Raw genomic sequence first — 13,584 nt, 5'->3', positions numbered from 1 at the left:
CAGAACGGAATCCCCATAGGACAAAGCTCCAAATTTCAGACATTTTCACAGTACCCATAGACACTTATGGAGAGTGTATTTGCGATTGAAGAGGCCAAGACCGATCTAGATATCTCTGATACCTGCTGAGATCCTCCGATAATAAATAACCTCTGTACTTTAAAATGCTGTATAAATCTCAATCATAGGACTAATCAGCATAGGATTGTTGATATGGCTGAGGACATTTCAGTATAGGCAAAGGATAAAGCAAAAACAAAACAAAAAAAAACTTCTCTGCAAGATGCATCCACATCCTCACCAGCCCAGTCATTGGTGTTTATCTGCAAAGAGACAACGGATCTTCTAGGTGGTGTTTTGGAAATATGTGCGAAGATGGGTCTAGATATGACCAAGCTTATTGGTATTGTTACTGATAGAGTTCCATTCATGACAGGCTCCAAGGGTGGAATGAAGTCTTTGTTAGGAAAACACCCTGGTGTTCCCCTGCACTATTCCCCTGGAATCATTGTGTGGAAACGAACTTGGTTTTGAAAATGTTATGTTGTTTTCAGTACTGTTAACTTCATAAAATCCAGAGGACTAAAGGGTCTATTTACTAAAGAGACATAAACCCTAAATCCTGCAACAGCGGGAGTTTTTGCAGGATTTAGCACTTCTTCCTATTTACCAAAGCCCCCGACCGGTAAAGGATATATCCGGCGGGCAGCCATCACCGTGGGCCTCCTGCGATTGCCCGACAAAAAATGGTTATCGGTGGGCTCTTAATAAATAGACCCCTTAACCATCACCAGTTCAAAACATTTCAGTGTAATGCCCCCTCCATTATTCAGAAACCTGCCTCCCGGTAACTACAGGCGGGGTCACTGGGAGGGCAAACTAGTTTTGAGATGTGAGCCTCATAAGACTGGTGGTTACACGGGCGCAGCATTAGAGGTGTGGCTGAACGGCAAGATGTTAAAGTGCCCATTCAGCCATTAGGACAGTCCAATAGGGGACCCGAGTCTTTAAAAGACTCAAGTTTCCCACCTTAGGGAGGGGTGTGTCATAGCCAGGGACCTGGGCCAGGGGGGGGGGGGGGAAGGGGCCCCCCAGTATTCCAAGTGAGTCCATCACAGATTGCCATTTGGGCCAGATTTAGTTGTTAGCTGGGGAGCCCCATACCGTAAGGAGTCCCCAATATTCACAGATAGATGGGGGACACACTAACTCCAGGAGAAAGAGTCCTCTGACTAAGAAATGAAGATGCGACCCCAGAGAGGGGGAGCAGGGTGTGACAGGGTGGGATTGCTGCGTAGGGCAGCACAGTGGCTTAGTGGTTAGCACTTCTGCCTCACAACGCTGGGATCATGAGTTCAATTCCCGACCATGGCCTTATCTGTGTGGAGTTTGTATGTTCTCCCCGTGTTTGCGTGGGTTTCTCCGGGTGCTCCAGTTTCCTCCCACATTCCAAAAACATCATAGTAGGTTAATTGGTTGCTATCAAAATTAACCCTAGTCTGTCTGTCTGTCTGTGTCTATGTGTGTATGTTACGGAATTTAGACTAAGCCCCAATGGGGCAGGGACTGATGTGAGTGAGTTCTCTGTACAGCGCTGCAGAATCAGTGGTGCTACATAAATAAATGGTGATGATGATGATGATGATGATGTGGCAGTGTGCCTGCACTGAGGGAGAAGAGATCATAGAGAAGGATGCTGCAAAAAGCAGTGAGTCAGCAACTAGGTGAATGTGACCCAGGAGGGGCTGAGAGTTGGACAGAGAAGGGATATTACCCCCACAGAGGAGGGGTGAGTTACGAGACAGAGTACACTAGCGACAGAGTGTTAGAGCCAACTCAAGCAAGTGTGTGATATCCCCACACCAGGGGGTAAATGTATGAAGCTCCGGGTTCTTCAACACCCGCGAGTTCGGCGTCTTCAGCGCTTAAATTTAAAGCGGCGCTGCCTTGTAAAGGAAACTTCCCTTTACAAGGCAGCGCCGCTTTAAATTTAAGCGCTGAAGACGCCGAAATCGCGGGTGTTGAAGAACCCGGAGCTTCATACATTTACCCCCAGGTGAGAGTACACAGAGTGTGTCTGAACTGCAGTGGAGAGAAGCTACATTGGAGTGCAGTGACTTGTATGTGTGACAAGTAGAAGCAGACATCCCATGAGCGTGCCTACAGAAAGGGAGCAGAGAGAGGTTTAACAGTGACTAGCTGTGGAAATACTGTGACCAGGAGAAGCTGGTCTGTACTGTGATACTGATGCTATGCAACCGAACTGCTAACTTGTGGCTCATTACACCAGCAGTTTAAGGAGAGGTGTTTTGTAACCGTTTTTGCTTGAACCACTTAAGATCTAAGCTGGAGGAGAAGAGCTGCACAAATTTACTTTAAAAATAATTGCGCTGAAGTGAACAGGAGTGTTAATAAAGTTATATTTTGCTACAGAGTATGTCCAATTTATTGTGAAACCCATTGCACTGCACCACACTACTGCAGTGTCCACACCGTTAAAGAGACATTGCTTAAAACCCGCAAGATCATACAGGGACTCTAGAAGAGATTGAAGTAGAGTATCAAGAAACTTTTTTCTTTTTTACACAGATGTAAGGTGGATAATTCGAGGGAAAATCTTCAAACAATTTTTGTTAAAAAATTGTTGGAAGGAATAAAATTATTTCTTGTTCAAAGGGGGGAAATTGTATAAGAAATCCAAAATTAGTGGACATAACTCAACATCTGAACACACTCAACATAAAACTACAAGGGGAAAATTATATTGCTACTCAAATTTCTAAAAACTTACTTTCTAATGAAAACAACAGAGATTGCGCCAATCCCAACTTGAATAAGTTGATCTTGTGAATTTCCCAACAATTCAAACAATATTTCCTAGTAACTGAAACCTGTCTGAGAATGTAGACAAAACTTGCAGATCTTCAAGCAATATTTGATCTACATTCTGAGTTCATGATGAAGCTCTGCTAGAATTACAACTTGAACATGTTGCTCTTCCATCCTGTGACATATGAAAAGAAGGGGTTTATTGAGTTTCCCAGGTGTGTGCCAAGAATATCCTAAGTTGTGCAAAAATGCTGCTTTGGAATGAGAACAGACTGAGTAATAAGAATTTTCAATCAATCCTACAATTGGCCACTATTGATGTTCGGGCAAATATTCAAATACTGGCACAGAATATAAAGCCCAAGAGATGACACTAATTTATTATTAACATTTAATTGTGGGCACTAAGGAGGAAGTTGATCTTTCTATCTTAGCTGGGAAGCGGGAAAAATATGTGCTTATATTTTGAAAAATAATGATATGGTTAAAAAAGTTTGCTAATTTAACTTTAAAATGTTATACTGCTCCACAGCCTCTATTTATCTGACGGTTATGTGCTTGATCAATAAGTAAAAGCAGTCTTCTATATTTGTGGACCGTTATATCTTAGTTATGTCTTCACGGGGTATTTCAATTAGCCACGGAGTGAATCCGGAACAGTCGCAAAGGCACTCCATGGCAATGTAACATTGTGGAATTCTCTTTGACCCCCTCTCCACAGGGGAGCACGAGGAAACCTGCGATGTTGAGGTACTGTAGTACCAGAAAACATGTGCAACCACAATGTTTAGAAGAACATCGCGGCTAATTGAATATGCCCCTAATTGTTGTTGATTGGTGGCAGAGTACGTGCGCTCAGCAACACATGATACATTGCTGTCAACGCATTTCAATCAATATTATTTTAATATATTCCTCTAGTTTGGCATAAACGTACCTCCCTAGGCTCCTGATTTTGGGGGAGTGCCCTAGGCAGTGAAGAATTTCACCCAACTGCTGGGACAGTGGGTAGGTGGGTCCTTGTGTTATTGCTGTGCAATCCAGAGAACGCAATATTGCAGAGAAGTTTTCAAGGAAGGGATTGGAGGAGGACTTGTAGAGCTAGGTACGTCCCTGCCTGCATGACACACACCACCTATGTGACCTAACCACAGCAACAGCACACACACACACTTCTGTCTCCACAGGGACTTTATAACAATGTTGAGAGGTATGGTTAATTGCAAAGAGATCTTTTTCTGTAGTAAATTCTGATCAAACTACATTAGAACTTATCCAGTCGTCATCAGACACCATCAGGCTCCTGAAATCATCAGTAAAAGGTAAAACAGGTGTTGTTCACTTCTTATAAAGAAAAAATGAAACACCCCCTCATCGGATATCCCTTCACCCTCCGTTAGCTAAAGAACTTGATTGTGAGCTAAGTAAAGAGTCCGAGAGCCTGTGGGGAAACCCATCTATTTTCTGTAAAGTCATTTTTCTTGAGAAGGGGTTGCCCAAAAGTGCACTCCCCCTTTAAAAAAAAAAGGTCTGACCAACAATTGGAAAATTAATTATCACTTACTCACCACCACTATAGACTAGAGAAACCACCACCACAGATGTGATAATAGAAAGACAAACAGGGAAGGTCAGTAAGGGTAAGGGAACAACAACAAGAAGGAAACGTACCTTTACCAGGTCCTGCTGCGATTTCAGTCCTTAGTGGTCTGTGATCTAGACTCTATAAACAGAAAATGTAAAATAAATAAGAATGTGAGTATAACTGTACAAGGGCTAAAGCTTACAGCAAAATACAAGCCAAACAAGTGCTTAATACATGAGATTTATTGAGCCTATAAAAAGGTAAAAAGATAATAGCAAGATAACTACAAACTACTGATATCCAGATAGATAAAGCCAGATAAATGTGGAGATGACAAGAAGAGGTGGGCGGGACTTCATGACATCATTTGCATCATCAAGTAGACGGGACAAGCCGTATGATGTCCCCGCCCACTTTGCAGGCAGGTGATACTGCGGGAGAACTGAATGCTCTCAGCGGAAGTCTTCCTCTGATATGGGAGTCTCACAGACATTCCTGGAGAATGGTTAACTATGCATTAAGGGCATACTTGCCTACTATCAGTAGGCGACGTCCGGGAGAGGGGCGTGACTAATGGGCGGGGCGCCTCAAAACGCGTAATTTTGGCCCCGTCCCCACGAGTAAAATGACGTTTTGACATGGGGGCAGGGCCACAATGACACAATTCTCGGTGAATCACGTCATTTTACAAGTGAATTCCGTTATGCAGGAGAAATGCCAGCTCACGAGGGAGCCCGGGAGACTGACCCGAATTTCAGGTGTCTCCCGGACTTTCCGGGAGAGTTGGCAAGTATGATTAAGAGTGGCGGCCCACTGGCGCTTTTACAGCTTACAGTTTATAGGAATAATTAAAATGTTTTGTGTGACAAGTTTACCACTGCTCAGTGTCAGCAAAGATTTTCTCTCGTCACAATTTACTATTAAAATTTTGTCTGGGCAGCAGAGTGATATTCTGCAATGCGGCGATACTGGCTGACAGTGTGGAGGGCTATGCACTGGCTTTCTGGTTCACGCATGCACAATCAAAGTGGTAACCTGGACTTGGAAAAAAAAAATTAAACAAAAAAAAAAAAAAAGGTCAAAAATAATAATATATGTGTCATATAAGTTAAAAATGCTTTAGTTAAATAATAAAACATTTTCCCTGTAACATGCCTCTGCAAATTGCAGCGATACATGATGCAGTACAGCTGCAATTTACCATGCCCAGTCCTCCACAAAGACTTTCTTTCGCTATTATACCTATGATTTCTCCTGCATTGAAGTCTTTATATATTATACGATGGCCATGTTATGGAGAAAACTGCTCCTTTCATCGTTTTTATAGCTAATCACACCTTTATAAATCGACCCCTTAGCGTGATATCCTCTCCATTTTATTCATAGCAATGAATCATTTCAATAAGCAGTGATTACAGGCTGTGCTCTAAACATGACATGGAAAGTACCACCCTTAGGGGCATATTTAAGAATGACCACATTTTTAACATGATCCCCTTCAAATCTTTATCGTAGAGGTAAGGATTAAAAGACCGTGTGCATTTATTACAAAACTTCAACAGAAACAGCAGTCCCGAAAACCTGTGTTCCTGTGAAATCCCCTCTCCCATCTTTACTATGGTCACGAGCACAAAGTGACCACCTTCGCTATAGTGACCGGAGAGGAGAGCAGTAAGATGCGGTGAGGGAACTGAAGATCCCTGTACCGCAATGCTCTCCCCATACAGCCATACTTGCCAACCTTTGGTAAGTTATTTACCGGGAGATCCCAGGCAGGTGGGGGTGGTTGGAGGGCGGGGCATGGTAATGTGCGTAATTTTGGCTCCGCCCCCGCAACAAAATGCTGTTTTTGTCGCGGGGGCCAAAATGATGCGATTCACAGTGGATCGCGTCATTTTGAGGAGCAAGATGCCATATGCAGGATATTTGCCTGCTCTCCCGGGAGCCCGAGCCCTACATTCCGGGAGAGTTGGCAAGTATGCATACAGCAGACCTGAAAACTTACACATACAGTAATGTATGCCAGCCTGAGCTGTGTGTGTCTGAGCTGACGCACATTACCGTATGTGTAAATGCTTTTTCATTACTTGTCATATGGGGACTACAATGGATTTCGATAAAAAATGCAAAGCAGCAGTTATCTGTGATATCTGCTGCGATGCTCTGTTGATACATTTGGTCCCTACTTATATTTGCGTCTACTCCTTGAAAACTGCATTTTTCGAGAAAATTTAATGAAAATACGGAATAAATGGGCCCCTTAAAGTGAAGTGCAAAATACAAAAAATATCAATGTTCTGGGAAAAAAGAGACGCTTACGAATCTTGAACGTATTATCTTTGCTAAACCACATCCTCATATCCCTACATCACTTTCACAGACAATGCTTAAAGCTTTAGAATGATCAATTTCTATAGAAATGTCTCCTTATGAAGAAGTACCACAATAATACATTCAGGAGAAAACAGGATTACCATCAGGGGGAGCCTGGGCTGGGGGGGCAGGGGGGCATCTGCCCCCGGGGCCGGTCCCATAACGGGCTACCCTGGGCTGGGTCATTGGGCCACCTGCTTTTTTTCCCCTTTAAAATGTTCCTAATAAGCTGCTGAGTCGAGCCTTGGCCCCCCGGGCTAAAATTTGCCAGCCCTCCACGGATTACCATGGTAAATGAAATTACATCATAATGTAGTCGCTTACCATGGTATTATTCTGCAAGGGATCATTCACACAGAAGTACATGTTGTGGTATCAAAAAATGAATAAAACACAACATAAGTACAGGGTCAAAATAGTCAAACCAGCCATGTCAAACAAGAAAACTAACATACAAACATTGCAATCATTCTCTTTTCAGCATTAAACAATTAATCTTAAATTACACTTGATAAAGTCAATTATAATGGCGTCCGGGAGAATCAACTTTTGGGGAGAGAAGGCTACCCTTCCACATCCCGACAACTTCCCAAATGAAATGGACAGGGCAGGAGACATGATGACACGATTCTATCAATTGCGCAATGGGCGGACGGAAACTAAGACTGCTCATGCCACTAGGTAAAAAAAAACTGTTATAAAATAATAATTTTCCATGTGTAGGCTGATATATTTAACAGAAACTTAATGTGCCCCCATTGCTAAAACACAGAGTAGATATCCCCTTTGTTGGAAGAATTAATATTCATGACAATGTCTAGGGGCTACTAGTGACATCATGCAGCCTATCAATTCCCAAGAAACCAATGAAATCACTGGGGCACCAAGTACCTCAGTGAGGTCACAGGGTGCTGGAGAGCCAATAGGCTGCATTCTCATACATATTGGTTCAGCAGTAAGATGGCTGCCATCAGTGTATATACAGATGAAAGATTCACTTTAAGTGAGCATAATTGTGTACTGCATACTAATATCCCATCATTACCTAGTGTACCCAAGGCTGCAAAACGTTGGACATAAATTAAACACAATCTTGAGCATATTCCCTGACTAATATTTCTTAATTTACCATTGTGATTGATACCTTTGCAGGCAGGGTCAGAAAGCTGAATTGCAATTACTGCAGATACAAATCTCAGCATACATAATAACCTAGTAATATTAAGTTTATATCCAGCTAGACGTTCATACAATAGTTAAATCTCAAAGCAAGAGTAATTTACCCCAGACCTGAAAAGTAATTTCACAATCTATTACTTGCACAAATTAAATATTAAATCTAAAATAATGAATAAGAAGCTGTCTGAGTCCTTATCAGCCCCAGTATCAAAGCTACGGACCAAGTGTAAGCTCTCCGAAAACAGGGAGGCCCAGGCATAGGATCCCCATGTACTGCTAGTTTGGAGGAGGCAAATGTATGTCAGCTAAACAGACAAACCCATTTTAACTAGAGTTATCCTTTTAGCATTTTACGTACTGTGTTTAAGTATATTAAAAAATCCACAACTTTGTATGTAAAAAAAAAAAATATCAAACAAAACAGATAATGTCAGTTAGTTCAATGCAAAAACAAGACAAACACTAAGGGCATACTGAGGAGCGTAATGTGAGCTTATTTTAAAACGCACGTAAATCGGGTGTACGTACACCCGAATCAACAGGTAACGGATGTGAAGATACGTGTGGTGTGGTGATGATTACACAGAGCCGTAACGACGGCGGTGCGGGCGGTGCGACCGCCCAGGGCGCAAGCCCAAGGAGGCGCAGCCGCCCGATACCAGCCTCTGTGCCCAGATGAATCGCGGTTCTACAAGCTCCCCTACAATCTCCCCTACAAGCAACATTCCCGGCATCAAAAGCAGTGCAGTGGAACGCATATGCGTTCCACCGAAAGCAGGAAGTTCGGCATTTGGAACGCATTTGCGTTCCAAATGCCGAACTTCCTGTCATTGGAACGCACATGCGTTCCACTGCGGAAAGGCAAGAGGCTGAAGAAAAAAATCTCTCCCCCCGCCCCCACCCCCACGCCCACTGTGTGGACAACCAAGTCATTGTCCAGAATGTCAGTCTGCATACACCTAAGGACATATCAGAAGTACTTAAGATGATTATGGACTTTCTTATGCTTTCTAATGGTTAGTAAAGTGGTTTTAATTGATTTTCATCTGACATTGTGGTACTATCTCTCAGCTCCCTGCTAGGTTTAGATGTTTATAGACAGCTGCAAGAAATAATTATAACCTTATTTCCCTGTCCTCCTCAACTGCTTTTTATTAATGAAGTTCAATAATCATATTTCGAAATCTGGGTTTTGCAAAGTATCTGTTAACAAGCACGGTAAGCTCGACCATGAGACTGGCTCCACATGTAAAATATTATGTAAAATAATCCAAATGTATATTACAATTTGTGGGTCATTCGTTATTACTGATAATGGCATTTATAAGGAATGCCCTGCAGGGTGCTACAAATTAAATAAATGGCTGAAAAGCACATGAGAAAATCAATGTATTAAACGTTGCAGGAGACCATACAAGCTAATACATTAAAGTCATCTAAGGGTGGTAAATGCTTTAAATGTTACTATTGCTAGATTAAAATAATTATGACTTAATAATAGATGACATGCCAAATATTATTATTATTATTATTATCATGAAACTGAATTTCTTGACAAATCAATGCAGATTCTGACCCCTTTGCAGAGCTGTAACTAGGCATGTGTGGGCGGTGCCATCGCCAAGGGGCGCAAGCCCAAGGAGGCGCAGCAGCCACCCGCTACCTGGCACTGAATTAGACTGAGACTTTCCCGCAGAATTCTTTAAGTAAAGTGATAGCCACACCCCCACATTAGGTTGGCCACACCCACTTGGCAAATGTCACTCCCATTTAGATGGGGGGCGCCAGTGCCCTGTCTCGCCCAGGGCACTAAAATGTCTAGTTACGGCACTGTGATTACAAGTGCAGGTCTGTTCTGCTTTACTAGAAAAGACACTGTATGATCCATCCAATACCCAAGTGGAATATAAAATTAAAGAAAAAAAACAAAACAAAAAAACAACAAACACAGCATTCAATTAATGTCACCTGTAATAATATCAGCATTGATGATAAAACATTGAAGAAATGAAAAAAAAGTGTTTTTACGTATTTTTTTGCCATTAAATACATTTCCTTTTATGTTATGGATGTCTGCTGTACATTAAATACATTTTTACAGTTGCTCCTGATCGTATGCTGTAGTTAAGCGATCTTTGCGTTTGATTGTGGCTGCGTTCTGTGGAGTATGGACCAGTTCTGGGCATGCGTAGTGATTTTGCGGATTGTCGGCACATTTACGCCCGTTAAATATAAAATAAGTTTCAGAATTTATCATCCTGTGACCAATTTCCGAACATATTAAAGATAACCAACTGCAAACACTGCCACTATTTTTGCTGGGCCTCTGAGTGCAACCATGAAAAAACAAAGTTCTTCTCAAATCTAGATAGCAATATAAGCTATCTAGATTTTTCTCGCAGCTCAGGAAGCCGCGAGTAAAAATCCACCAATTACCGTATTAAGGGTAATTATGCGCAGTTTTACCGTATTAATGAAGAAGTTGACAGAAGATGAGATGTATAGACATGATCACTGATGTCCTGAATATGATCTTAGAGAAGCTGCGACTGGAAGTCACTGACAGAGACCTGGAGCACTAATATCCATTATTATATACCATGCATGCCAACTTTCAAAAGATCTCCCGGGGGAGAAGTCATGTGACAGGGGGTAGGAGGAGGGGTCGTGGTGACGTCGTCGCATCACCATGGCCCCGCCTCCACCATAAAATGCCGAAATTCACGGCACTGAATAGCGGGGGCGAGGCGTAATGACGCAATTAAGCCTCGCCATTCACTGCTGTGAATTTCAGCGAATCCGGGAGGTTTGCCTACTCTTCCCGGAGTCCGGGAAGACTTCTCGAAATTCAGGAGCCTTCTGGTAATTCCGGGAGAGTAGGCAAGTATGTTATATAACGGAGTGTAAACTACCGTTTCTGTACGCTGTAATTCGCTTTCTCCGTCTTCGGATTGCAGAGATTATTGCTGTGCAAAAATAATTTTCCCCACAATATTTATTTCCTACAAACCATAACACTTTATATACATTTTAATTTCTGTGCGCCGTTTTTGCAGCTCAGTTCCTGTGATACATATATATATATCAATTGGCCATAATTGTGCATGCTGCCAGGGTAGGTAGGACTGGTCATTAGTAATACTGTAAGATGCTCAAGTGTGGGACCCAAGCCTATGTCAACCCCTATAGCTGGATTCCAAATAATCTTGGGAGAAACGACTTTACTGAACTCAGCAGAAAAGATTAATGTACTGTGTTGTCCAGTGGAACAGATGTGGTAATTGTAAGGTTCTGCTGGAGTGTGAGCCCAGCACCTCTGCATTCCTCATTATCATCATCATCTATTATAGAGCGCCACTAATTCCACAGCGCTGTTCAGAGAACTCACTCAGATTTCTGTGACTTCTCCTCTAGGTTGTAGGAGCAGGTAATGCAGATAACCACTTTCTATGTTCATCTCCACTCTGTGCCTATTATCCACCTTAACAAGCCAAACTCTGATCAGTTTATAATGACCTCCAGAAGTAAAGGCGTGTATAAGACCTACTAAAATTCTGTAGTACTTTGTTAATGCATTTTTTTTTAATGGTGTGCATTCCAATATGTTATTTTCACTTTAACTTCTAGCAGTTATTTTATTGAAAATAATAATAAAAAAACAAATAACAAAAAATTCTCTACATCTTTCTTCTTGAAAAAGTAGCATTACAAAGCTCCAACATTTAAAATGTATGAAATAAACAGCTATCTAGTTTAAAGATGGATGGATTATTAAGATAGGTTGTAAAATGTGTCACCAATCCATCCATATATCAGATGCTCACAGAAGGAAATAGAAGCATTAATTTTTGATTAGCATCGTTGTACAGTCTCTTACCTGAACCACTATGGCATCACCTGGGTCCTTGCCCAGGGGCATGCAATCAGGGATGGCACTGGGTGATCTGGCATCCATGAGGCCTCCATAATTCTCTCTCAATTGCTTATATGGAGATGTTTTGATCTCATCCACATTTAATAAGGAAGAACTGCACATCACGTAGATGGGGTTAATATATGTTAAATTTAAAATCAGGAGGAGCAGTGTGGCACCAAAGGGGTGAGCCCTGAGACAGGCTGCCATCCACACATAGGGTTCATCTTCCATCATACCAGAGCTCCAGTCTCTCGGGAAGGAGGAATGAGCTGTAGAAGACATACAATGAGTGGGGTCAGCTGGGGAACCAGTCAGTGTATCTGCCCATCTTGCACAGCCTGGCACAGCTTACTGGCGGTCCTCTGTGAGTGACACAATGTTGCCTGCACGGAATCCATTACATTGCAGTGTACTCAGTGATCACTTCCACAGGAGGAAGGAGTTGGGACTCTGCACAGAAAAATGAGTGTTTTAGGAATGTGTGATCCCACCTCCCGGCTGAGATTGGTGAAAGGAGCAGTAATCCGACCCCTCTCCTCCTCTTTTCTTTGCATTATGGGAGTTGTAGTGACTTCTCTATACAAAAAAACTTCCATGGAAACTTTTGTCAAGTTGAGAGCTCGGTTATCTTCTGTATCCCGGGGGCATCCAGCTAATTATAGGGCCCCTGTGTAGCTGCATTAGACACTCACACATAACATGGACTATATTATACACAGGGATTAGGTGCCCGGTGCCCACCATGGCTGGCACTGGCTGTGTGTCTGATATAGAACTGACGTTCACTGTGGATTCTCTCCAGGTGGTCCCCGGGCTACTGGCGACTGCGGTGGTCCTGGGCTGTGTGATCGGGGTCACTGCAGCCGGACTTCTCTGCTGGTTTGTGCTGCTGCCGCTTCTGTCCAGGAAGGTAGGTGCTATTTACATGTCCTCAACTACAGGGGTTTGTTTCATCACTCTATAGGGCATGCTTCTCTGAGACCAGAAAAGTTTATTTGGATTTCTATGAACGTTCCATACTATGGTTTCGGGTGTGGGTGAAAACCGGAATGCCGGAACACCACAATGACTTGACTCCCTGCAACACCCTCTGCTGCTTGGTGTCCTGAGTGTAGCTTGTTGGTGTTTTCTCTGCCTGTATAGTGCATTCTGTTATGGTACACAGATATGTTCTCTGTAAGGTGTGGAACAACTGTTACACATATTAATTACATATATAATGTATTGTGTGCATGTGTGTGTATAAAAATACACACACTATATTTATATATATATTTCTGTATATCACTGCTATATATTCTAGTTATCCGTTCTACCTGCCTGTATGTTGGGATGGATCACTGAGTGCATTGCACATCCATTCCGGCTGCCGGAATTGAGCTGCGAGGACCCCAACCATCCTTAATGGCTGCCGGAATGGGGCTCTGAGCACCTTACCCAACCATTCCGGGTGCTGGAATGAGTCTGCCAGTACCTTAGCCATCCATTACGGCTGCTGGAATGGAGCTCTGAGGACCTTACCCATCCATTCCAGGTGCCGGAATGGGGCTCTGAGACGTTACCCATCCATTCCGGGTGCTGGAATGGGGCTCTGAGACGTAACCCATCCATTCCGGGTGCTGGAATGAGTCTGCCAGTACCTTAGCCATCCATTATGGCAGTCGAAATAGATGTGTAATGCACTCAGCACTCCATTCCAACA

The 13,584-nt window shown here is 42.8% G+C and overlaps 2 protein-coding genes across 3 annotated transcripts in view; one reads left to right on the top strand and one right to left on the bottom strand.

The window, feature by feature from the left end:
- Positions 1-12,353, bottom strand: part of EVC2 (EvC ciliary complex subunit 2) — a 116,128-nt gene extending 103,775 nt beyond the window's left edge. The window contains exons 1-2 of the mRNA XM_075194648.1: positions 11,844-12,353; positions 4,501-4,552 (exon numbers count right to left, since the gene is read on the bottom strand). Coding sequence (XP_075050749.1) covers positions 4,501-4,552; positions 11,844-12,164 — 373 coding nt within the window. The 5' untranslated portion in view covers positions 12,165-12,353. The remainder of the gene's footprint in view (positions 1-4,500; positions 4,553-11,843) is intronic.
- An 89-nt stretch (positions 12,354-12,442) lies between these two features.
- Positions 12,443-13,584, top strand: part of EVC (EvC ciliary complex subunit 1) — an 84,421-nt gene continuing 83,279 nt past the window's right edge. For both annotated transcript variants that reach the window (XM_075194646.1, XM_075194647.1), the window contains exon 1: positions 12,443-12,792. In XM_075194646.1, the coding sequence (XP_075050747.1) occupies positions 12,625-12,792 (168 nt within the window). In that variant the 5' untranslated portion in view covers positions 12,443-12,624. The remainder of the gene's footprint in view (positions 12,793-13,584) is intronic.

The sequence above is a fragment of the Mixophyes fleayi genome, chromosome 1 (assembly GCF_038048845.1).
Source record: "Mixophyes fleayi isolate aMixFle1 chromosome 1, aMixFle1.hap1, whole genome shotgun sequence".
NCBI classification, from domain to species: domain Eukaryota; kingdom Metazoa; phylum Chordata; class Amphibia; order Anura; family Limnodynastidae; genus Mixophyes; species Mixophyes fleayi.
This window is presented reverse-complemented; position numbering and strand designations above follow the sequence as displayed.